The 25,088-nt window shown below is 37.5% G+C and overlaps 1 protein-coding gene across 2 annotated transcripts in view; it reads right to left on the bottom strand.

Moving 5' to 3' along the window:
- The window catches only part of TAOK3 (TAO kinase 3), a 212,827-nt gene that overhangs the window by 90,784 nt on the left and 96,955 nt on the right, over nucleotides 1-25,088 (bottom strand). The window contains exons 2-4 of one of the 2 annotated variants that reach the window (XM_075533596.1): nucleotides 18,990-19,091; nucleotides 13,180-13,387; nucleotides 7,012-7,083 (exon numbers count right to left, since the gene is read on the bottom strand). In XM_075533596.1, coding sequence (XP_075389711.1) covers nucleotides 7,012-7,083; nucleotides 13,180-13,299 — 192 coding nt within the window. In that variant the 5' untranslated portion in view covers nucleotides 13,300-13,387; nucleotides 18,990-19,091. The remainder of the gene's footprint in view (nucleotides 1-7,011; nucleotides 7,084-13,179; nucleotides 13,388-18,989; nucleotides 19,092-25,088) is intronic. The other variant, XM_075533597.1, reaches the window with a different exon arrangement.

The following is a 25,088-nucleotide window of genomic DNA, read 5'->3' as shown; positions in this document are numbered from 1 at the left end:
AGAAAAACTAGTAGCAAACTCATGGGCTTCACCAATTGACTGGAGGAAGCAGAGAACTGCACCAGTGACCTAGAGGACAGCTAAGAAGACTACAAACATGAACAAAAATTTAATAAGATCATCAGAGAACCTGAAGAAAACCTAAGAGCTATGTCTGATGCTATGAAGAGGAACAACATCAGTATAATTTGATTACTGGAGAAAGACACAATAAAGAAGTCATCTGCAACAATAGTGAAGGAATTCTTGGAGGAAAACTTCCCCAGTTTAATGAATGAAAACCAGGCAACCAATTAGAAGGCTGAAAGAACACCAGCTAGACTGAATGCCAAGAAGAAGTCATCAAGGCACATAATAAAATATCCAACTTTGAGAAAAAGGAGAAAATCATGAGAGCAGCTAGGGCAAAATAAGTAATCATATATAAAGGTTCTCAAATAAGGATATACTCAGACCTTTCAGCAGACACTATGAAGGAGATAGGAGAGTAGAGTAACATATTTTAAAAATTGAAGGAAAATAATGGAAACCCTGGAACACTCTACCCAGGCAAATTATCTATCAAGAGAGATGGAGAAGTATGAGTCTTCCCAGACAAGGAAAAACTCAAAGAATACGTTAGAAGAAACTCAGCCCTACAAAAGATCTTTGCTCACCCAGTGTGTACAGAAGAACAGCACTCACCAAGCATAAATAAGAGACCAGCACATAGAACAACCCCACACAGAGAGCAACAAAGAGAAAAAATACCCCAAGATAGCATTGGCTTAAGAGCTAAAAGAAGTCAAGATGACACACACACATGCACACACACTCACGCAACACACTGATAAGAAAGAGAGGTAGGAAAACACCCAACACAAAAGGTATAAGATGACATCACAGAGTCCACAGATGGAGATAATAACCCTGAATATCAATGGACTGAATTTAGGCATTAAAAGACTGAGGCTAGCATACTGTCTTAGAAACACAATCCATCAATCTGTTGCCTACAGGAGACATATGTAAAGACAATAGACAAAAATAGTCGAGAAAGGCTGGAGAAAAGCATGCCAAACAAACAGCAATTAAAAACAAGCAGGGGGGAAAAAGAAAAAAAGCAGGGATTGCAATCCTAATCTTGGATAATCTTGACCTCAAAGTGAAAACCATAAAAAGAGATAAGGAGGGACACTGTATAATGCTCAAGGGAATGTTAGACAAAGAACCACTACACATTTTAAACATATATTCCCCAAAGGAGAGACCCACTGAATACATCAACCAAACACTACAAAAGATAAAGAAATAAATCACAACCTCAAAAATTACAGTAGATGACCTTATTACACCACTGTCTGAGAAAGGTAGATCACAGCGAAGAAACTCAACAAGGAAGCTAGAGATCTAAACACTATAGCTAGACAATTTAACCTGACAGATAATGGCACATATTCGAAGATAGACCACATGCTGGTGCATAAGGTGAATTTGCAAAAATTTAAGCACATTGATATCATACAGACCTCTCTCTCTGACTACTGTGCCATAAGGCTGGAAATCAACAAAAGGAAGATGAAGAAAACAAGAGCAAATAATTGGAGGATGAATAACTATTGCAAAAGAAATGTGCACTGGCCTAGAACAGAGATGAAATTAGGAAATTTCTAGAAACCAATGAGAATGAGCACATGACATACCAAAACTTATGGGACACCGCAAAAGCAGTTATCAGAGGAAGCTTCATAGCAATACATGCACACATGAAAAAGAAAGAAAGACTCATGATTGATATCCTGGCACAAAATTTACAGCAAATGGAGCAGAGTCAACAGGACAATCCTATTAATTTCAAAAGAAAAGAAATAATAAATTCAGGAATGAGATTCAGGAGAGGGAAAATAGGAAACCTATAGAACAAAGTTAATGCTGTTAAAAGTTGGTTCTTTGAAACGATAAACAGAATCAACAGATTGCTGACAAACTTAACCAAAGAAAGGAAGGAACAAATTTCAACAGCCAAGAGGAGGGATGAAAGAGGGAACATTACAACAGATCTTAATGAAATTAAAAGGACTATGAAGGACAGTACTATGAAGAACTGTCCTCCAATGAATTCAAGAACTTGGAAGACATGGACAAATTCTTGGAAAACAATACTTTCCTGGACTACCCCTGATGGATGTCAAGAATCTCAACAGACCTTTAGCAATTGAAGAAATACACAAGGTTATTAAGGGATTACCAACAAAAAAATCCCCTGGACCAAATGGCTTCACAGGAGAATTCTACCAAGCAATCAGGAAAGAACTGACACCAATCCTACACAAACTCTTCAAGAACATAGAAAAAGATGGCAAACTCCTGAACTTCCACTCTGAAGCGAGTATAACTCTGATACTGAAACCAGGCAGGGATCCCACAAGAATCAAGAATTACAGACCACTATCTCCAATGAACATTGATGCAGAAATCCTTAACAAAATACTGACCAATAGAATACCAAAGTATATAAAACAAATAATTCACCATGACCAAGTGGGATTCATACCAGGGATGCAGGGATGGTTCAACATAAGAAAGACCATTAGTATCATTCACCACATTGACATGAAAAAGTATAAGAACCACATGATAATTTCAATAGAGGCAGAAAAAGCATTCGACAACATCCAACACCCATTCCTGTTTAAGACACTTGAGAAGATAGGAATGGTAAGAAAATTCCTCAAGATAATACAAGACATATATGATAAAAACAACAGTCAATGTGGTAGTCAATGGAGAAAAGATGAACACAATCTCATTGAAAAAGGGGAGCAGAGAAGGATGTCCCTTGTTCCCACTTTTATTTAACATTGTACTGGAGGTTTTAGCTAACAGCATAAGGGAAGGAAGAGGTGAAACTATCATTATTTACAGATATGATTTTTTATATGGAAAATCCCAAAAGCTCCACAAGGGAAGTACTGGAAGCAATAGAGGAGTATGGCAGAGTGGCAGGAAACGAGATCAACAAACAGAAGTGTATCAGACTGCTATACACATCAGATAAGACCACAGAGGAGGAGATCTAAAAGGTGGTACCCTTTACAATAACCAAGCACAATTTGAAATATCTACGGATATACTTGACTAAAAGAACAAACGATTTATATGAAAAAAATATTAAAAAATAAAAATCAAACCTATAGAACATTATTACAAGAAACCAAGAGTGACCTCAACATAACGGAAAATATCCCGTGCTCGTGGATCGGAAAACTCAATATAGTAAAGATGTCAGTTCTGCCCAAGGTACTATATAAATTTAATGCTATCCCGATATAATTACCCTCATCTTTCTTCCAATAAATGGAAAAGCTGAGGGAAGAAGCCCCGACTGAGCAGAGAACTTCTCAAGAAGAAAGACACAGTGGGAGGGCTTGCTTTACTTGACTTTAGTACATATTATACAGCCACAGTGGTCAAAACCACATGGTATTATTATAATGACAGATACTCAGACCAATGGAAAAGAACTGAAAACCCAGAAATAAAACCATGAGCATACAGACAACTGATCTTTGATAAGGGCCCCCAGAATACCAAATGGGAAGCAGATGCCCTCTTCAACAAGTGGTGCTGGAAAAAATGGATCTCTACCTGCAGAAAAATGAAGCAAGACCCTTATCTCACCCAATGCACAAGATAAACTCAAGGTGGATCACAGACCTCGGGGTAAAACCTCAAACTATTAGGGCCATCAATGAAGGAATGGGACCAAATAGAGAACTTTGGCACAGGGAATACATAGGCTATCAGAAATAGGGAAAGACACAAATATGAATGAGTCGCAAACTGACAAGTGGGATATACGGAAGATAAAATATATGTACATTGAAAGAATTCACCAAGAGAGTAATAAGAGAGCCCACACACTGGGAAAACATTTTTAGCAATGACACATCAGACAAAGGCCTTATTACTATAATCTACAATACTCTGCTACTTCCAAAAAGAAAATAACTAATTGCCCACTGAGGAAGTGGGCAAAGGATCTGAACAAATTTCACAGGGGTAGAAATCCAAATGGCCAATAAACATATTGAGAACATGTTCCTGATCATTAGTCATAGAGAAATTCAAATTAAAACAACAAGGAGATACCACCTAACACCTGCAAAGATAGCCCAATTCAAAAAATCAGAAAGCAACAAGTGTTGGAGGGGCTGTGGTGAGACAGTAACTCTCATCTACTTCTGGTAGACCTGTAGGTATGTAAAACCACTATGGAAATTGATTTGGCGATATCTAAAACAGATGGAAATTGAGCTACCACATGACCCAGCAAACTCCCTACTGGGAAAATACCCAGAAGAGGCAAGAAACAAACCACGGCCAGACATCTGTGCTCCAATGTTCATCACATCACAGTTCACAATTGCATGGAGTTAAAAACAAGCCAAATTTCCATCAACCGACAAATGGATTAAAAAAAACTATTATACATACATACATGGAGTACTATGCATAGCTAAAAAGTAGTGTTGAACACACGAAGCTAATTGCCACATGGGAAGAACTGGAGGAAATTATGCTAAGAGAAGTAAGCCAATCACAAAAGGACAAGTACAACATGAGTCCGTTGTTGTAAGCTTTAAAAAAATGCAAAAGGGGCATAGGGAAAAAGGTACTGCATACAAACATTCCTGGGGTGAGATCCAGGTAGTAAAGTAGGGGGCTAGACTAAATCCAGGGATACATCTGGCAGCCAACTAAAAAGGAGAGGGGAAAAAGAAAAGATATGGGTAGCAGGGGAATAGGGCACTAACCCACCCAAAGGGAGGGTATTGTGTATATCTCCACAGGGAGAGAGAGCCCAGACTTCAACCAGGCGCTCCAAGATGTGAATGCAACATACCAGCACGAAGCAGGGAACAAGTAGAAACTCTGAGGGGCTAGTCCCAATCCCAACTACGGTTCTAATCCCAACTATGTGGACAGCCACCACCACCACCACCCTTTACCCCCTACAAATAATTTACTTCAGAGGACAGCACCGAAGCTACAGTTTAGGGAGAAAGACATGTCTGATCAGAGCACACAGGAGCATATGAAAGGGGAGGAAGAGAGAGTGGAGCACATCCTGGCCCACCAAGGCATGAGGACAAAAATCCCTCCTCAGAGCATCCAATGCATAAAGAGGACCATATGGCTGGCCCCACTATGAGACACAACATCCCTCACTGATCCCATAGCCCTACAGGGGACAACACTGGAGACATAATGTAGGAATTGCACCCGATCAGACCCCACCACACCAAGGCAAAACACTAAGGGCATACAACAGAACAGCAAGGGGAACAGAGCAAGGAAGTCCCAAGGAAACACCAAAGTTAGACTGTGGGGCCAGGGCATGGCACCCCATCAGACTTGACTGGGAAACACTCCTAAAGTCAACAAACAGCTTGAACTATTTACAGACTTTTCTTTTTTTCCCCATTAGTCTTTGTTGTTGGGGCTATTTTGTTTTCTTTTGTTGCTTTGTTTTGCTCTGTCTTATTTTTGTGCATATTATCTCTGCAGGTCTATCTAGATAAGATAGGCAGGATAAACAATCTGGAGGAGAAAATAATGGGACCAACCATACCAGGGGGACATGGGAGAAAGGGAGGTGGGGGAAAGGAAGTGGTGTTAACAAACCGAGGGACAAGGGAACAACAAGTGATCCAAAATCGGTGGTGAGGAGGGTGTAAGAGGCCTGTTGGGCTTGATCAAGGGCAATGTAACCGAGAGGAATTACTGAAACCCAAATGAAGGCTGAGCATGATAGTGGGAAAAGAGGAAAGTAAAAAGAAATAGAGGAAAAAGCTAGGAGTCAAAGGACATTTATATAGTCTAAATACAGGTATATACATGTGTAAATATATTTATTTATGATGAAGGGGAAATAGATCTACATGCATATATTTATAGGTTTAATATTAAAGTAGCAGATGGACATTGGGCCTCCACGGAAGTACTCCCTCAATGCAAGAGCACTTTGTCCTATTAACCTGGCATTCTATGATGCTCACCTTCCCGACATGATCGTTGAAGACAACATGAGTACATAAGCAAATGTGATAAAGAAAGCTGATGGTGCCTGGCTATTAAAAGCTTGAAGATAAAATAAGTGACCATCTAGATGAGAAGTAACAAAGCCCACATGGAAGAAGCACGCAAGCCTGTGTGATCATGAGGTGTTGAAGGGATCAGGTATCAGGCATCAAAGAACAAAAAATCATATCATTGTGAATGAGGGGAAGTGCGGAGTGGGGACCCAAAGCCCATTTGTAGGCAACTGGACATCCCCTAACAGAAGGGTGGGAGGAAGGAGACGAGCTAGTCAGGGTAAAGTGTAGCAATGATGAAACATACAACTTTCCTCTAGTTCTTTGATGCTTCTTCCCCCACCTCTACCATGATCCCAATTATACCTTACAAACCCGGCTAGACCAGAGGATGCACACTGGTAAAGATAGGAACTTGAAACACAGGGAATTCAGGACAGATGAACCTCTCAGGACCAGTGGCGAGAGTAGTGATACTGGGAGGATAGAGTGAAGGTGGGGTAGAAAAGGGGAACTGATTACAAAGGTCCACATATAACCCCCTTCCTTTGGGACGGACAACTGAAAAGTGAGTGAAGGGAGACATTGGACAGTATAAGATGTAATAATAATAAATAATAATAACGTATAAATTATCAAGGGTTCATGGGGGGCAAGGAAAGAGGCAAAAAATGAGGAGCTGATATCAAGGGCTCAAGTAGAAAGCAAATGTTTTGAGAATGATAAGGGCAATCAATGTACAAATATGCTTGACACAATGGATGTATGTATGGATTGTTATGAGTTGTACGAGCCTCCAATAAAATGGTTTTTAAAAATCTGTTGAGAAAAAAAGGAATATTTAGGGAAAAAGAATTGTGATAAAGAAGTGTTCAAAGAATGACTTCTACCATCAAGCTCATGTCAATTCATATATATGAAATGTTTATCTTACCTCATGTGCTTGCTTTCCACTATAGGACATTTTCTTAACTGCCACCACTTCATTAGTATGAGCATGCGTGGCCTGTGTTAGTGGACAGAAGAAAAAAATTTTAAATTAATATTTCAGCCATAAATATTTTAGTAGACTTAAAAAAACCCAAAACATTCTCTAACTTCCTTATCATAGTTCCAAAATACTTCCCAGCTTTTAATAGGCCTGATAAACATTTACACCCCACTTTAAGGTACAGCTCCTTATAGCACAGATGGTAGTATAAGAAAGGACAAAAGTTTAATAAAATATATTCAATTAAACAAAAACTTTTCATATTTCTAAAATATCCATATTAGCTTCACCATGTAGAAAGTCAATTCATGGCAACAGATCTGGTATCATACAATTAAAAGATTCATGTAATCAATATGTACATGCAGTAAAATAAAAAGATGTCAGTAAAAAAAAAGATATCAGTCAAACATATATAAAAAATAAGCTATTTAGTATGATATCATTTCTGTAAAATAGGAATAATGTACATATATCTGTGGGAAAAAATATCAAAGAATATCTATCTTTAGAGGATCTCTTTCCATAATTATGGAAATATTCTATATTTAAACTGTCCATTACAATACCCTGTGACATATGGTTAGGGAATGAATTATAAATTGTAATTAATAAATAGTTACATGTGGCTAGGGGCCTCTATACTGAACTATGTATCAAAAATATAAGATCAATCATAAAAGGAACTTTATATTCAAGATTATTTATACTTGTTACAAATAGACATATATTCACACACATAAGTGTCTGCCTGCTTATTATTTATAAAGGTTACCTTGTCTAACAATGATCTTTATTTATTTCCTCCTTGCCACAAAAGAACTTATGGGAATCATAACTTATTCAGGTAATGCTGTTTCCTTCTAAGTTATTTGAGATGTAAAACAAAATGGTTTTAAAAAATTTTAGGATACAAACCAGACATTACATAATTATCTAATTTGGGACTTCCTTTAAGAATAGCGTTCTGCATCAGAGTCAAACCCTTCATGCAAGTAAGCTATCCTGGCTGTGTGTATTATGATGATTCTGAGCCATAAACACTATCTACAGCAATGACTTTGAGACAGAAGATCTGAATCAATATAACCTATGAATTGGAAACATTTGGGGGGGAGTATAATTATTTTCTTAAATACAACTGATTGAAGAAGTTCCTCACTTATTACAATAGTTTCTTAGTAATTTAAAAATGTTAATTCAAACAATAATTCACTGGTGTATAACGAATTCAATTCCATAATCTTACTGAATGTCAAAAAGCAGAGAAAGTCAACACATAATTTTTTTAAATGTCTTTCATAAGCAATAAGGTAAAAGTACCTAAAAGTATCTATTATGCAAGCAAGGTACCGACTAGTCATCATTTTTAAATCTGCTCTAACGCAAAACTCTACAAAAAGACTTTTAAGATATTTTATTCATTTAGAAGGTATATTTTTACTTTCATTAAGATAACTATCTTTCAAAAAATAACTATCTTTCATATTGTGCTGCCTTTGAAATTTTAATATTAAGATTATGTTTATAGTTGTTTATTGCTCCATTTGTGAGGAATATACACACACACACACTTAATTGTACTGAAGACTGTAGTTTTTTATTTTCATCATTACGTGCGTTAAGACCCCTCACTTTAGCAAAGTAAAGTTGTGTCATCTTCATATTGAAGATGGCTAATAAGTCTTCTTCAATCCTGATGGTGCATTCTTCTTCAGATAGGTCAGCTTCTGGGGATTATGTGTTTAGCATTTAGACTGAGTAAGTATGGTGAAAGGATACAACCCTTATGCACATTTTTCTTCTTTTTAAACCACGCAGCATTACCTGGTTCTATTTGAATGACTATGACTTTGGGTCCATGTACAGGTTCCACATAAACACAATGAAGTGGTCTGGAATCCCCATTTTTCCAATGTTATTCAGGCTTTCTTATGATCCACACATCTTTCTGGTATTTTCTGCTTTCAGCCAAAATTCACCTAATATCAGCAATGATATCTCACCTCCTCGTCTAAGTATGACTCGGATTTCTGGTAGCTACTTGTCAATGTACTACTGCTACCATTTCTGGATTATCTTCAGAAAAATATTTTTTTCATGTGATAGAATATTGTTTTATAATCTCTGCATTGTGTTACGTCATCTTTCTTTGGAAATGGGCACAACGATAGGTCTCTTTCAATCAGTCAGTCAGGTAGCTAGCTATCTTCCAATTTTATTTAACATAGACAAGTGAGGGCTTCCAACTCTTCACAGTTTGTAGAAACATTTTTATATGAAACATTTTTATTGGTATCCTGTCAAGTCCAAGACTCGTGTTTTTGCTAACATCTTCAGTGCAGCTTATACTTCTTCCTCCAATACCATTAGTTCTTCATTTCAGAGTTCTCCAATATTTCAACTTGAATGTTTCTTTAGGTTTTAACTTGATCAATGCTGAGTGGGTTCTTCCTTTCGGTGTTCTAATTCTAAGATTTTGCACATTGTATTATAATACTCAACTTGGTTTTCTCAAGCTGCTCTTTGAAAACTTCTATTCAGCCCCTGCATTATTTCATCTATTTGCTTTGACTACTCTAAATTCACAATACGTTTCAGAGTCTCTCCTGACAGCCACTTTGGCCTTTTCTTTATTCCTCATCTTTATAATGATCTTCTGCTACTTCATGTAGAATGTTCTTGAGGTTATTCATGTATTCAATATGTTGGATGTATTCTTGAGACAGTCTCGAAATTCAAGTATAATATACTCAGTCATATTTTGGTTCTTATGGACTTGCTTTATTTTTCAACTTCAACATTCAGATGAGCAATTGATGGTCTGTTTCAAGAACAGCATCTGGTCTTGTTCTGAGTGAAGATACTGCACTGTTCCAGCATCTATTTCCATACACGAAATCCACTAGATTCCTGCATGTTCTATCTGGCAACTTCCATGTATGTAGTCACCATTTATGTTGTTTAAAAGCGGGATTTTCAATGATGAAGTTGTTAGTCTTTCAAAATTCTATCATGAAATCTCTAGCTTTGTGTCTATAATGAAGGCTACATATTTCACTTATTAATTCATCCTCTTGTTCACATCCTATTCACCAGGAATGACCAATGCATCTATAGTGTTTAGTGTGCAAATCTGAATAATACTTGTATTAACTGGTCAACCTTGTGACTACATTACCCTATGACAGATAACACTGTACATCCGGAAAGATCTGGAAATGTTCTTTTGGATGATGGTTTTGATGCTATTCCTCTTCAATTTGTCATTCCTAGCATAATACTATGATTGTCTGATTCAAAATGGCCAATACGAGTCCATTTGAGCTCACTAGTGCCCAGGATATTGATCTTTATGTGTTCCATTTCATGTCTTACAACTTCCAATTTTCTTAGATTCATATTTCATACATTCCACATTCCATTTCTTTTTTTGGTAACATTTTATTAGGGACTCATACAACTTTTATCACAATACATACATCAGTTGTATACAGCACATCCGTACATTCTGTGCCCTAATCATTTTCAAAGCATTTGCTCTCCACTTAAGCCCTTTGCATTAAGTCCTCTTTTTCCCCCTCCCTCCCCACTCCCTCCTCCCTCATGAGCCCTTGATAATTTATAAATTATTATTTTGTCATATCTTGCCCTTAACGGATGTTTCTAGCTGTTTCTTTTCATTTGGAGTTGTGCCGCTTTGGCAAATGAAGGTTGACGTTACTCTGGAGGGACAGTTCTGCTCCCGTCATACTTTGAGTGCCTTCCAACTTGAAGACCTCATATTCTGACTCTCTGTCAGACAATGTGGCACTGCTATTCAGGAGGTATTCACGGTGGCTAAATTGTCATGAGCGGACTGTCCCTTCCTTTTTCCTAGTCTTCCTCAAGCTGGAAGGTCTTCTGATACGTGACTACTACAGGTGACCACAGGGATAGCTGAAGTACGAGTAGCACAGCTTTCAGCAACAGCCAAACCATGACAGTATGAGAAACTTACTGAAAAGTGACGATGATCACAGTTAGCCCTAGTCCCCCTGTTTATAGAAGCTACTGGGGCAGATGACTTGAAATCCTCACAACATTGCATGCTCATTTTTCTATGGCTAGGAGATATTTCTAATACACATTTTACAGTGGTTAAAGTACAGAACAAGTTACACTGAAGCTAAGTAAAAACAATGTTTTAGTACAGAGAATGGACACTATTAATGAGACCTGTTTTCCAGTGCTCCATACTATTTTATGAGTAATTACAGTCTCTAAGCATTTCAAGCTTTTTCTTGAAAAAGTCAATCCTAACACTTACAATAGTGTCACTGTTTTAAGTATCGTTTAACAAGATCATTCTTTTAAAATATAGTTATTGAGAATTTAGCATGCATTTCTAATGTTTTCTTAAGTATTCTGTATTTAGTTGGCATTTATAACCATTTTTTTTGCTCTACTTATTTACTTTGACCAAAACTAAAAGGCAAAAAAAACTGAACTAAATTATTTGCTTTAGGTGGATAATGGATGATATGTTGAGTTCCACATGGCAGTTCTAGAAAGATATAAACATAACGGTTGCATTTACATCAATATGAAAATGAGTCTGCTCAATCCTTTTATACTTTCTTCTTATATAATTTCTTACAATTTACTTCATTTAATTTTAGTATCTTACATCTTTTCCTGCTAATTTCTAAATTACTTACCTAAATATACACAGCAATATTTCATCAAACTAATAAGTTCTATTTCCTCTGATCATAACATGTATTTTCAGCTGATTAGTCTACAAGAATTGAGGCAGCTTACAATTCACTTTAGGTAGATTTCCTGGCTTCATTCTGGATAGGAGCTGCCAACTATGAAGAAACTACAGTAGAATTGTAATGTCTAGGTATAAAAACCGTGGTAGCTAGACACCAGTCTTTCTAGCATGCCAATACGATTATGATTTATGAAAAGTGCTAATTATTAGTATGACACTCTCTGAATCCTTCATAATTCATTCATCTCCTTATCCAGTCATCAAATACTTACTGAGTACTCATAGTCTGTCAGATGTTGGGTTAAGTGCTGGAGATATAACTGAGCAAATAAGGCCAGTATCTATCTCTGCTCTAATAGGATAAATACACATGGTAGTCAAGCCAAAAATCACAAACATTAAATTGCAACTGAGACCTGTACTATCAAGAAGAGAATGTGTTGACTTGAGACCAATAGATAGAGAGGAATTAAGAAGATCAAAGTGGAAAGAAAAGCATTCCAGAGACTAGTTTGTGCAAAGTCCTCTGATGGATGATGAAACAAAAGCCAAAGTAATTAGAACAATGGGAGTAAGGGAAAGGAGTTCAAGCTTAGCTAGGAATCATATCATGAAAGGGCATATTGCAGGCCCACATTACAGATTTTGATTTTTTGTCAAAGAACAGTGGACAGCCTGATGTTTTATAGCCAAAAGGTGACCAGGTGTACATGTTTGCTTGTTTTTTCCAAGCTCACCGATCTTTCCTACTATTTAGCCATTATTCATGTGACATTTACTAAGTTCTTACTATAGGTAAGACAATGAACAAAATGGACTCAATCCTTGTCTGTAATGGAACTTATTATTTATTGGGAGAAAGACAAATGAATAAAAACTTTCATGCATAATCATTTCATTACAACTATAATGTATCCCAATAAAGTATTAAGGATAAGGTCTTATAAAATCCCAAAGAGTACTACTTTTGTGTGGGAGGTTTGAACAGGAATGTGACCCTGGTGTTGAGACCTGGAGGTGAACAGGAGTTAGAAAGGCTGTAAGGTGAAAAACTCTCCAGGTGAAGGGATAAACACATGTGGCTCCCAGGGCACGAAAGTGTCTGGCACATTAGAGAAATGTGCAGGGCACAACTTCAAGCTTGCAACTTTTTTGCAAGATCTTAAGTGTGGATTCACACACCACTGACTTGGATAATGGCTGAAATCCCAAAGCCAGCTTTTCAACAATGTCACTTGGCTCCCGCTATAGATACCTTTTAACAAAGTATATTTTACAAGGGGTCTCTAGAATGTGTAGAGTTCCAACTCCCTCCATCTGATTTATTGAAATGATTTTTTAAAATTACTTACAAAATAAACAGCTCCAAAACTTCCATGTCCAATTTCATGCAAACCAATAAAAAGTTCTTCAGGGTCGTCTTTGTAGAACAGATCCGAAATCTCCGGGTCCTTTGGCACCCCTTTAGGCATGATGATAAGTACTGCGAGTACTTTACTTTTTGATACCACCGTCACCTTTATCTCCCATTGACAAGCTTCTTTAGTAAATCTTCAGCACCTGCACAGAAATGAGATTTGCTATTAACTTCTTTTTAACACATTTTGTTTGGTATCAATATAAATTAGAATCAATAATAAAAACACGTGTCTTGCAACTCATAAACAAAAAGACCAAAAAACCTCATTTGAATACACATTTTTCCACCAAATGGACATTAAGACATGAAAAATGCTTAAGATCATTAATTATCACAGAATGCACAGACAAAATGTACCATGAGATATCATTTCACACCCATAAGGATAACTATTTTTTAAATATCTGTGATGGTTCCACAGATGCATATTCTTGTTAAGGCATATTGTGCACTTTTAAAATGTTCAGATTGATATCAATTACACATAAATAATATTGAGCAAATTCTTGCCATATAGGTGCCAGTTATTCTTTAATCACTGAGGTAGAAACACACATGTACATTCATTGACTGACATATTCAAATGACAAATAACATATGGTATTTTTACACAAAACACATGTACATTAATCTTTTTTCCCAAAACAAAACCAAACTATACAACCACTCAGGTAATGTTTTCCAAGGCAAGTGCATTGCATTTTACTTAGTTGGGCACGCCAAATGTGATAGGAGTCATGGTGGTGTAGTGGTTATATATTGGGCTGGGATCCACATGATTGGCAATTCAAAACCACCAGCAGTGGTGCGGGAAGAAAGACTGGGCTTTCTACTCCTATTAGCAGTAGCAGTCTCAGAAACACATAGGGGGCCTTTCCATGAGTTAGCACTGACTTGATGGAAGTGAGTTTGTACTGGTTATATGCAAAAATACACTAGATAGTAAACTAAAAAAAAAAAAAAGAAATACTAGAGGTCAATTTAGTATGAGACATGTGTAACTTCACTACTACTCAAAGAACTGAAATATTAAGATGCCTCTTTTCACTCACAAAACTGGAAAACAGAAGAAAAAGATACATTTCTTTTGGTGTAAGGACAGAAACAGTCAATTTTCATATACTGCTGGGAAAGTTAAATGGAGCAAACTTTGACATAATGCCATTCAAGGAACATATATTATGCTAAGCAGATTTTATTTGTTTTTATTCTTTTTAGAAAAAGAAGCAGAGCACAAGGAGGTAGAGCATAGGCGGAATGTGCCTCCATTCTAGATAGGCAACATTACTTCTTTTAGCTAAGTTTGGGGCTTGTATTTTACCTGTTCCCCATCATCAGTCAAATTGTCATACTATGGCAGCTTGCATGTTGCTGTGATGCTGAAAGTGCCATGCCAAGTGGTACTTCCAATATCAGCAGGGTGACCATGTGAGCACGCGTCAATGAAACTTGCACTCTAAGAAGAGGCTAGAAAGAAGAAAGAAGGGGCCCATACCTGAAAAATTAGCCACCAAAACCTTATGGATCATAGTGAAACATGTATGTATGGAGCATAAATATAGGAAAATTGAAAGTTATCAAAAATGAAATGGTACACATAAAGATGGATAAACTTTGCCTTAGTGTGCTAAATGTTGAACATAAAATATTGGCATTAACCATTTTGAGTTGAAGAATCATACAGTTTCTATGACCGGAATGACAAATTCAAGAAAAATGGTGTAATGTTTATTGTACAAGAGAAAATTTCAACATCTAAATTGAAATACAATGTTGGCTTTGATAGGATAGTATCTATATGCTTACAAGTAAGACCAGTTAATATAAGTACTATTCAAATTAACACACCAACCACCAAAGCCAATGGTGAATAGATTAAAGAATTCTACAAACTTCTTCAGTCTGAAATTGATCAAACAGGTAATCAATATGTATTGATAATTACTGGTGATTAGAATGCAAAAGTTGGAAACAAAGAAGAAATGTCAATAGTTGGAAAATATGGTTTTGTCAATAGGAATAAAGATAGAGATTGCACGATAGAATTTTGCAAGACCAATGACTACTTCCTCATTGTGCACAGCATTTTTCAGCAACTTAAGCATCAGCTATACGTATGGGCCTTGCCACTGTAATACAAAGGAGCAAAATGGACTATATGTTTGGGAAGAGATAACAGGGAGGTTCAATATCATCAGCCAAAACAAGTCCAGGGGCCATCTGTGGAACTGACCATTAAGTGTTTATATGCAAGTTCAGGTTGCAGTTGAAAAAATTAAAACAGGTCTAGGAGACCCAAAATAAGACCTTGAATATCCCTTCTGAATTTAAAGATTATCTCACGAAAAGATTCAATAAAACATTGAACACTATTAACCGAATACCAGATGAGTAGTGGGATGACATCCAGATGTGGAAAAAGCAAAAGGTCACTTAAAGAAAAAATAAAGTGGATGTCAAAGAGACTCTGAAACTTGCTCTTGAATATAAACTAACTAAAGCAAATAGAAGCGATGAAGTAAAAGAGCTAAACAGAGACTTTCAAAAGGCAGCTGTAGAAGATAAAGTAAAGCACTATGCAAAGACCTGGATTTAGAAAACCAAAAGGGGAGAAGATACTAAAAGTTTCTCAAGTGGAAAGAACTGAAAAGTAATTCTTGGTTTGCATTATTGAAACAAGCAAAATATTAAATGATGCAGAAAAAGAGAAGGAATACACACAGCCACTGTAAGCAAAAAGGATTGGTCAAGAGCCACCCATTTCGAGAGGCAGCATGTAATTAAGAACTGATAGCACTGAAAGAAGTTCACCCATTGAAATTTTCTAAAAAACTGATAAAGCACTGGAAGCATTCACTCATCTATGGCAAGACACTTAGAAGACAGCTACCTACGCAACTGACAGAAGAGAGCAGTATCTGTGCCTACTCCAAAGAAATTATCAAGCAATTAGTATAACATATAAGTAAACAAAATCACATTCTAACACATTTTTTGCTGGAGATAATTCAAGAAAATAGTTGCAGCAGCGCATCAACAAGTTAATGCCGGAAATGCAAGCTGCACTAAGAAGACAGATGTGGACGAAGGGATATCATTAGTGACATCAGATGGATCTTGGCCTGAAAGCAGAGACTCCCCGAAAGATGTTTACCGTATAAACTCGAGTATAAGCTGACCCGAATGTCATCTGAGACACCTAATTTCACCACAAAAACTACATTAAAAATGTGCCAAAAGACTTGGCTTATACTTGAGAATATATGATACCTGTATTTTATTGACTATGCAAAGACATTCGATTCTATGAATCTTAGCAAATTATGGATAGCCCTATAAAGAAAGGAATTCCAGAATACTTCATTGTTCTCATGGGGAACTTGTACATAGACCAAGGGGCTACTGCATATCTGAAAATCAGGAACGCTGTGTGTTCAGGGCTGTCTCCTTTCGCCATACATATTCAAGTTGTTTGCTGGACAAATAATCTGAGACGCTGGACTAGCTGGGAAAGAATTCAGCATCCGAATGGGAGGAAGTCACATGAACAGCCTGTGAAATGCAGATGAGCCAACCTTGCATGTGAAGGCAAAAGAGCATTTACTGATGAAGCTGCAAGAATACCGCCATCGACATGGATTATAGCTCAACGTAAAGGAGACAAAACCCCTCACAACTGTACCAGTAGACAGTATCCTGATAAACGAGACAAGATTGAAGTTGTCAAAGATTTCACTTTTCTTGGCTCCAAAATCATGCTCCTGGAAGCAACAGCCAAGAAATCAAAAGATGCCTTGCATCAAGAAATCCCTGCAAACACCTATTTAAAGCGTTAAAAAGCAAGGATGTTACTTTGAGGCCTATGATGGTGGTGCCCTCAGCCAAGGTATTTTCAAGTTCTTCACGTCTATATGAAAGCCGAACAATGAATACAGAAAACTGGGGGACTGATGTGTTTGAGTTACATGGTATTGGGGAAGAATACTGATGATTGCCAGAATAAATAACGTGTCTTAGAGGAAGTAGTCAGAAGCAAGACTTCATCTTTGGATGTATTATCCAGAGATCATCCAAACTCGTGTCTACTGCTTCTGAGGCAATCCAACCAATAGGAGCTCTGGAAAAGGTCAACGTGCTTGGTAGAGTACAAGGTCAGGGTCAAAAAGACGACATTGGACAAGATGGATGACACAGCAGCTGGGACCCTGGACTCACACAGAATAATTGTGAGGATGGTGCAGGACTAGGCGGTGTTTCATTCTGTTGTACACAGCCCACTTTGTAGTACCTAATAACAAACACTAACAGTTTACCTTAAATAGGTGCTGGAATTTCAGGTAATTTTAAAATTTCCTTTTTTGAGCTTAACCATATTTTCTAAAGACTCCTAGTGGTATAGTGGATTATACACTGGGCTGCTAACTGTGAGATCAGCAGTTCAAAACCTCTAGCTGCTTTGTGGGAGAAAGATGAGGCTTTCTACTCCCTTGGATTTCTTCCTTCAGTCAATTGGTTCTTGCTCATTCGCTACCTCTTAAAATGGTGGGATGTTGACTACTTCTTAGGTACAGTGACTCTGTATCTTCTTTTGATGTTTCCTGCATCATTCAATATTTTGCCCATTGACTCTTTCAATATTGCAACTTGAGGCTTTAATTTTTTCTTTAGCTCTTTCAGTTTAAGATAGACAACACTATTCGATTGTGTCATTCCTGGCACAGTAAACCAAATGATTTTCTGATTCAAACTGGTCAATTTCACCTAGTATTTAGATTATTGATCTTTGTGTGTTCCAAACGAATTCTTAATAACTTCCAATTTTCCTAGATTCATACTTCGTACATTCCAAGTTCCAATGATTAATTGATGCTTGCAGTTGTTTCCTCTCATTTTGAGTCATGCCCCAGCAGCAAATGCAGGTCCCACAGGCTTTCCTCGTGCAGAGGTTACTCGATCCGGGTCACTATGGCCGACTCAACTTTGAGAAGGTAGCTTTTCCTCAGTTGTAGTTTTAGTGTCTTCCGGCCTCAGGATCTCAGCTTCTGGCACTGTATCTCTGTTCTAATTCTGTTCATTAAGTTTTTTTTTTTTTTGCTTTCCCACACTTTATTTATTTTAAATTAGCAGCTCATACAATTCTTATCACAGTCCATACATACATCAATTGTGTCAAGCACATTTGTACATTCATTGTCCTCATCATTCTCGAAACATTTGCTCTCCACTTAAGCCCCTAGCATCGGGTCCTCATTTTCCCCTCCCTCCCTACTCCCCTCTCCCTCATGAACCCTTGATAATTTATAAATTATTATTTTGTCATATCTTACCCTGTTCAACATCTCCCTTCACCCACTTTTCATTAGGTTTTAGTAAATGACAATATTTCAATGCTATATCCATCAGGTTTTCAGTGACTAATTCCTCAAAAGTGGACAGCCTATTCCTTCTTCATTGTCTATTCTTAGTGTGGAAGCTTTGCTGAAACCTGTTCACTTTGAGTGATCCTGCTGGTATTTGAAATACCAGTGAATAGCTTTCCATATCACAGTAATACATAAGTCACTGTAGTATGACAAACTGACAGGCTAGTGGTGGACGTATTTAAAAAAATAATTAAAAACTAAAAGTTTTATAAAACAACATTTTATACCAATTTATTTCTTTTTGATAAACAGAACAAAAATCCATTCTAGAAAAACTAGAAGATAAATGTGTTCCCATTTTACAGGAGAAAGACTGTACCTTTTTGTATGTGGCAAAAAAACATCTAGTGTAGTGCTTAGAGTCATTTTAGCAGCAATCTTGTCTCTTTTACAATTTCCGTCTTTCGTAATTCTGGTGTACCTATGGAAAAAGAATAAAATTCTTCTATTTTTAAGGGTAAAATTAAAGAAGAAATAACTGTTAAGATAATAGTTAATATGGCTAATATCAGCATCCCTACACTGCTAATCTAGAGGTAGTCTGGAAATATTTACAAATGTAAATGTAACAAGTTAAATTTTCACTTTCACTGGTATAAAAATGTCACAGGAAAGGCACAGGATCCCCTGTTACAAGTCATACTAGGGAAACAAATTGTGTCATCAGATTTTCAGAATCTGTAGGACGGTTTCCACTGGTTTGCTTAAGGGGAAACTCAAGAGAGGCTACCAGTTGCCAGGTCCAAACTGATAGCATGGAAGGACCCCACTGATTCTCTGTTGGTAGAATTAATATTCTGAATTGTCTCTCCAACAGACATGATGATTTATACTGACTGATCTATTTACCCTTTTCAGGTACTCTTATAATGGAGTTCAGGCTTTTGGGGTGGGAGTGGGGGGGCAATGACTATTTCTTTTTTACATATTGATGCTCATATTTCTGTGGTTACCAGTGTGTGGTGCAGTGAAATACTTGATAGTGCTCTTCTAGCTATAGTCTGTAATGATCACCAAGAGATGACAGGCAGGGTGTATGGAACTCTGCTGTGAGAACCGGCCAATTCTACCTGCTGTCTGGGTTTAAAATAAGCCATCTCAGAAGCAGGAATGCTTCACTGTCATCAAGGAAACAAGCAGGAAAGGTATGTGCCCCTTGGACTTCTAGTTCCCTGTACACTTAGCCTACTTTACCCATGAGACAGAGATCTGTGACATTACAGGAGTGGCAGAGGAGTAGTGGCCTCAGAATAAGAGCATAAAACAGGGTACTTGGCTTCCCCGGCCAATGGTAAAGCTTAGTGCCTTTGGGTAGGAGGCTCCCTTGTAGCTTGTGTTGCCTCTAAGAAGTTCATTGTGGGGATCTAGTTTTGCCAATCCTCAGAGCTAGGGCTGAGCACCCTTGTGTGAGGGTTACTTAAGGTCAAATGGAGTGCCTTTGGGGGCATTACTGGAAGCAGTAAGAGTTTTGTCATATTGCCCTAGCAGTGCTGAATCTGTGGAGGAAGACCAGAGAGGCATGCCTGCAAGGTTAACCGAGAAGAGGCACTCCAGGCTGAAGAACTGTATCCTGAGAACTTCTAGTCTTGAATTATAACCTATGAGCTTACCCAGTAAATCCCATAAGCATAGGTATCTTCTGTGCGTTCTGTGTAGTCACTGTAATAACTAGTTGACCCCACCACAGAAGTAGAGGATGCCAGGGGAAATGACGGTTGGTGTCAGAACTGGTCTTAAACTTAGGTTGAGTTTGATTCTTCCTCCCCCTTGTGAACTCAGGAGGTCAAACACTGATTCTATGCCATTTTTATAAGTGGAGGTAATGGTACACATATAATTCCATAGTCCACCTCTTTCAGCTAACACTATAAGTGTTGTATCATGTCATCAAAATTATTCAGAAAGATCATTTTAACAACTGCTCAATGACAAAGTCATGGAATGGCCACAAGCACTTACAACCAATTCTCCATAGTTGAAGACCAAGACTGTCGTCAACCATTTGTTATTTTAAAGACCTTTGTGGACTCTCTCTCTCACTCACTCACTCACTCACTCACTCACTCTCACTCACTCTCTCACTCACTCTCTCACTGACTCACTCACTCACTCTCTCACTCACTCTCTCTCTCACTCACTCTCTCACTCACTCACTCTCTCACTCTCTCACTCACTCTCTCATTCACTCACTCACTCACTAACTCACTCTCACTCGCTCTCTCTCACTCACTCTCTCACTGAATCACTCTCACTCACTCTCTCACTCACTCACTCTCTCACTCACTCTCTCACTCTCACTCACTCTCTCACTGACTCACTCTCACTCACTCTCTCTCACTCACTCTCTCACTGACTCACTCTCACTCACTCTCTCACTCTCACTCACTGACTATCTCACTCACTCTCTCACTCACTAACTCACTCTCTCACTGACTCACTCACTCTCTCACTCACTAACTCACACACAAAAAAGAAAAACAAGACCTTTGTGCATTTTATTTATCTATGATTTGGATGCTTCACTTAGCATGGATTGATAGAAATAGAGATAAAAATATAACAATTTAAACTTTTAGCATGCACATGCATTGAAATGAGTTTTAGATGCTTGACTAGGCTTAGGGAAGAAGCGCTTCTAGAAAACAAGAAGAAAAGGTATTGAATTCCATTTTCACAATGTTCCCCCTGAGGATGTCCTTATCTTCACTTACGCTTAAATATATTAAGTGATCATTTTATCTAAACCAACCAGCAACCAATCAAGGGCTAATATCTGCCTGCCTCCTCTGCTAGTCTAGAGGTCTATAGCCTCAGTGAACTAAAATCTTCCTTATGACATTATATAATTACTAGTAGCTAAATTTCCACCCAAGAAAGCAGTTTTATACAAGGCATTTACTAACATCTTCATGTTCTGCTCAATTTCTGATGCACAAGACATTTCCTTCCTAGAGAATAGTTCTATCATGCCATAGACATGCATGCTTGATAGGTATTTTCTCTTCCACGTTTACCTAATCTATTTTATAAAACTTTCTTAAAACACGTATTTTTTTCATCTTGGGTTACATATCCCTGTAAATGTTCTTTTAAAATGAAAACTTACTAGAATAAAACCTTCTCAGTTGTTTCTTTTCCTTTCTTTGGTTGTGTGTGTGTGTTTGTGTGTGTGTGTGTTTCCTGCTAGAGTATTGCATGTTATTGAGCATAGAAACTATAGTCTTGAAGTTCCTTCATTAAACTTACAGGATGTTCTCAACCCATCTCATTCCAGTTCCCTTTTCCTGTAGGAAGGTTTCTTGGAAGCCATGAGAGTCTTCATTTTTTTTCTTCTAATTTTCCAAATTATTCTTTCTATAGTTCCTCTTCTCTGATTTAAATGACTATGTTCCCTAAAAATTTGCCCTAAAAGCTCTATAATTATAAGCATCTATCTTAATCCTTTCTGTCCATATGGTGATTTCAAGTATCACTATGCCACAAGTCAGTCTTGATTTCTCTAAGTTCTAGTCCTATATTTTCAAGTATCTATTTTTGACTTATCCATCTAAATATCACTCGTGCACCCTATATGACCAACAACCTTTCCCTTTTCCTTGTCTCTTACATACAATTAATTTCCAATTCAGCTTCAAATATTTCTACCTGCATTTAATTTTCTCTCTCTCCTTGGCATCTACTTTTTTGGTCTTTGTTCTGAAATACATCTTAAAAACACTATTACCAGATTAATCTTCCTAAAGCATAGTTCAGGTAATACCTTCACTGAATCACGATCTTCCAACGACTCCCTACTGTTTATAGTATAAAAAATAACGTTACCTAACTAGAATTTAAGGTTTATCTCAACTTCTTACAACTGGTAAATCAGGAAAAACAGAATTACCTGAAGCTTACATTTTAATACTTGTGTCTTTGCTCATTTTCTTCCTTCTGTCTTGAATGTCTACATTCCAATTACTCTCATGGTACAGGTAAACACCACCTTTTCTACAAAACCTACCACTTTCTCCCCTGCAACAACTTGAAAACACGTATGTTAGTGCTCAAAGTGGATGACAAGTGCTTCCATGGGTTGACTGTTGTATGCTGGTGACATCTTTACATAACAGACATACCAAACACATCTATGAAAATCTTCTTCCCTTCTTCATTCCATTTTTATTACTTAAATAATAGGTTCAAATTGATCCTTTCTCCAAAGCATGACCAAATTTATTCTTCTAATCAAAATGATCGCATGTAAGAATTAACTAATGATAAAATGATGTGCATACAACTGTTTTTCCCTCTTCCTTGACCTTTTTGCAACCTCAGGTGTTACACTTTTAGTCAGAACTTAGAACTGTGCCAAGAATGTAGTAATTCAGGTCTTGAGCCCTTGGGCCATCTGAACAATGCAGCTAGCTCAGAGTAGATTTCATCAGAGATGTGTAATGGCAATAATTTTGTTTGCTCTTTCTTTTAGGATATGAAAATCTTTCAACAATGGTAATCAGTAAATTGTTTCCCACAGACATTCTAGCTTACTATAATAAAGAACACAAGGCAAAAAGTATAAATAGAAAGACCCCACTTATGAGCCCCAAATAAAATGATTCAATGAATAATTAAATAAAATAAAAAAGAAAAATCCCATTATAATTTACCTTTCCCCAGAAACTCTGAAGAAACTCTTAAGATCCAAGGAGGATCTTAAGTTCATTTTCAATGTTGTGATCATACCGACTCAACAATACATCTCTAGTCAACGAATTTGAAAAATCCCACATTGCAACACTGAAAGTCATAATGTTTCATATCAGAATGAACTTTAAAGATTATCTACTCAACTCCTTCTCCATCTTCTTTTTTCCAAAAAGCAGACTCCCAGAAAAGTTAGGCTTTAACTCTTGGGTAATATTCAAATGTGGCCCTAGTTGCTATGTTTCAGAATTTTAGGATGGCATGCTTACATGCCATATGATGCTGTAATTCTCTCACTATTTTTGTCTCTATGAACACCTGGGAAACTTCATTTGTACCATCTGGATCGGGATCATCTGCAAATCCATTACTTATGCTGTTGACCCTTGAACAATACAGGTCTGAAGTGCATGGGCCCACTTATAGGATTGCTTTTCCTACTCCTGTGGTACTGAACTCAGACGTTTTGAATATCTGCTTAAGATAACTGTTTAAAATCTGCTTAAGACACTGTGTAGCACTAATCATCTCCCTGGGGGTAGCTTGTTTCTCCAGTTATTGTTCTTGTGGAATGTCACCTGGCACTTTAAGAGGATACAACATTTGAACTCACCCCAATGGCAATGGGGGTTGGGCGCAGGGGGTGAACCACATGTGAGTAGCCAGGCCCACACAGCTCAAACCCGTGTTGCTCAAAGGCCAACGATAAGTTATATGTGGATTTTTGACTCTGCAGAGGCAGAGTCCCTGATCTACATGCTGTTCAAGAACCAACTGAATAGTAATTCCATTTCCATTCTTTCCTCATTGTTAGGGTCGTCCCCGTTGGCAGCGGGACTACAGAAAACACAAACTGATATCTTGAAGTCGCTGAAAAGTTTGGTAATAAAGTGACCATCTAGACAATCCACTCTGTGTTTTTCCTTTTTAAGATAACCACCAAAGTGAACAACTAACATTTACACATTTGAGACCGAGACTATGGCTTTAAATTCCCAGGGGTCAATGGAGCCACTTGAAGAAAGTCTCGAGTGGCCATATCTTACTCAAGATAGTTGAGAACACAGGCTAACACTCCAGGCCCTAAATGCATACAGTTCCAATTGCCCTGGAAAATTCCTGAGTACACGGCTTTGTTTAGAAAGCCGTTTGAAGTCATTTTCATGCACACTTAAGATTCAGGAACCACTGATTTAGTCTAAGGAAAGGGAAGAAAGCAAAGTGATCCAAGACCATGGACTTTTTACCCCCATGAACTTTTTGAAGGCCCCTTGTATTATAACCTCAATAGAAGGAAAACAAAAATCCTCACAACTGAAACCAGTAAGCAACATCCTAATATTTGGAGAAAAGGTTGAACGTGACAAGGATTTCATTTTACTGGAATCCACACAGTCCATGGAAATAGCTGTAGGAAATCAAACAACATATTGTATTGGACGATCTGCGATAAAAGACCTCTTTATAATTTTAAAGAACCAAGAGGTGATTTTGAAAATTAAAGCGTGCCTGGCACAAACGATGGCATTTTCTTTGCCTCATATACATGCAAAAGCTGGACAATGAATAAGGAAGAGCAAAGAACTAATGCCCTCGATTTATGGTGCTGGCAGAGAATATTAAATATAGCATGAACTGCCAGAAAAGCAAATAAATCTGTCTTAGAGGAAGCACAGCCAAATGATCCTTAAAAGCAAGAATAGTGAGCTTTTGTCTCATGCACTTTGAGTAT

This window comes from Tenrec ecaudatus, chromosome 16, assembly GCF_050624435.1.
Source record: "Tenrec ecaudatus isolate mTenEca1 chromosome 16, mTenEca1.hap1, whole genome shotgun sequence".
Lineage (NCBI taxonomy): Eukaryota > Metazoa > Chordata > Mammalia > Afrosoricida > Tenrecidae > Tenrec > Tenrec ecaudatus.
The sequence above is the reverse complement of the archived record's forward strand: the minus strand, read 5'-3'. Positions and strand labels throughout refer to the sequence as shown.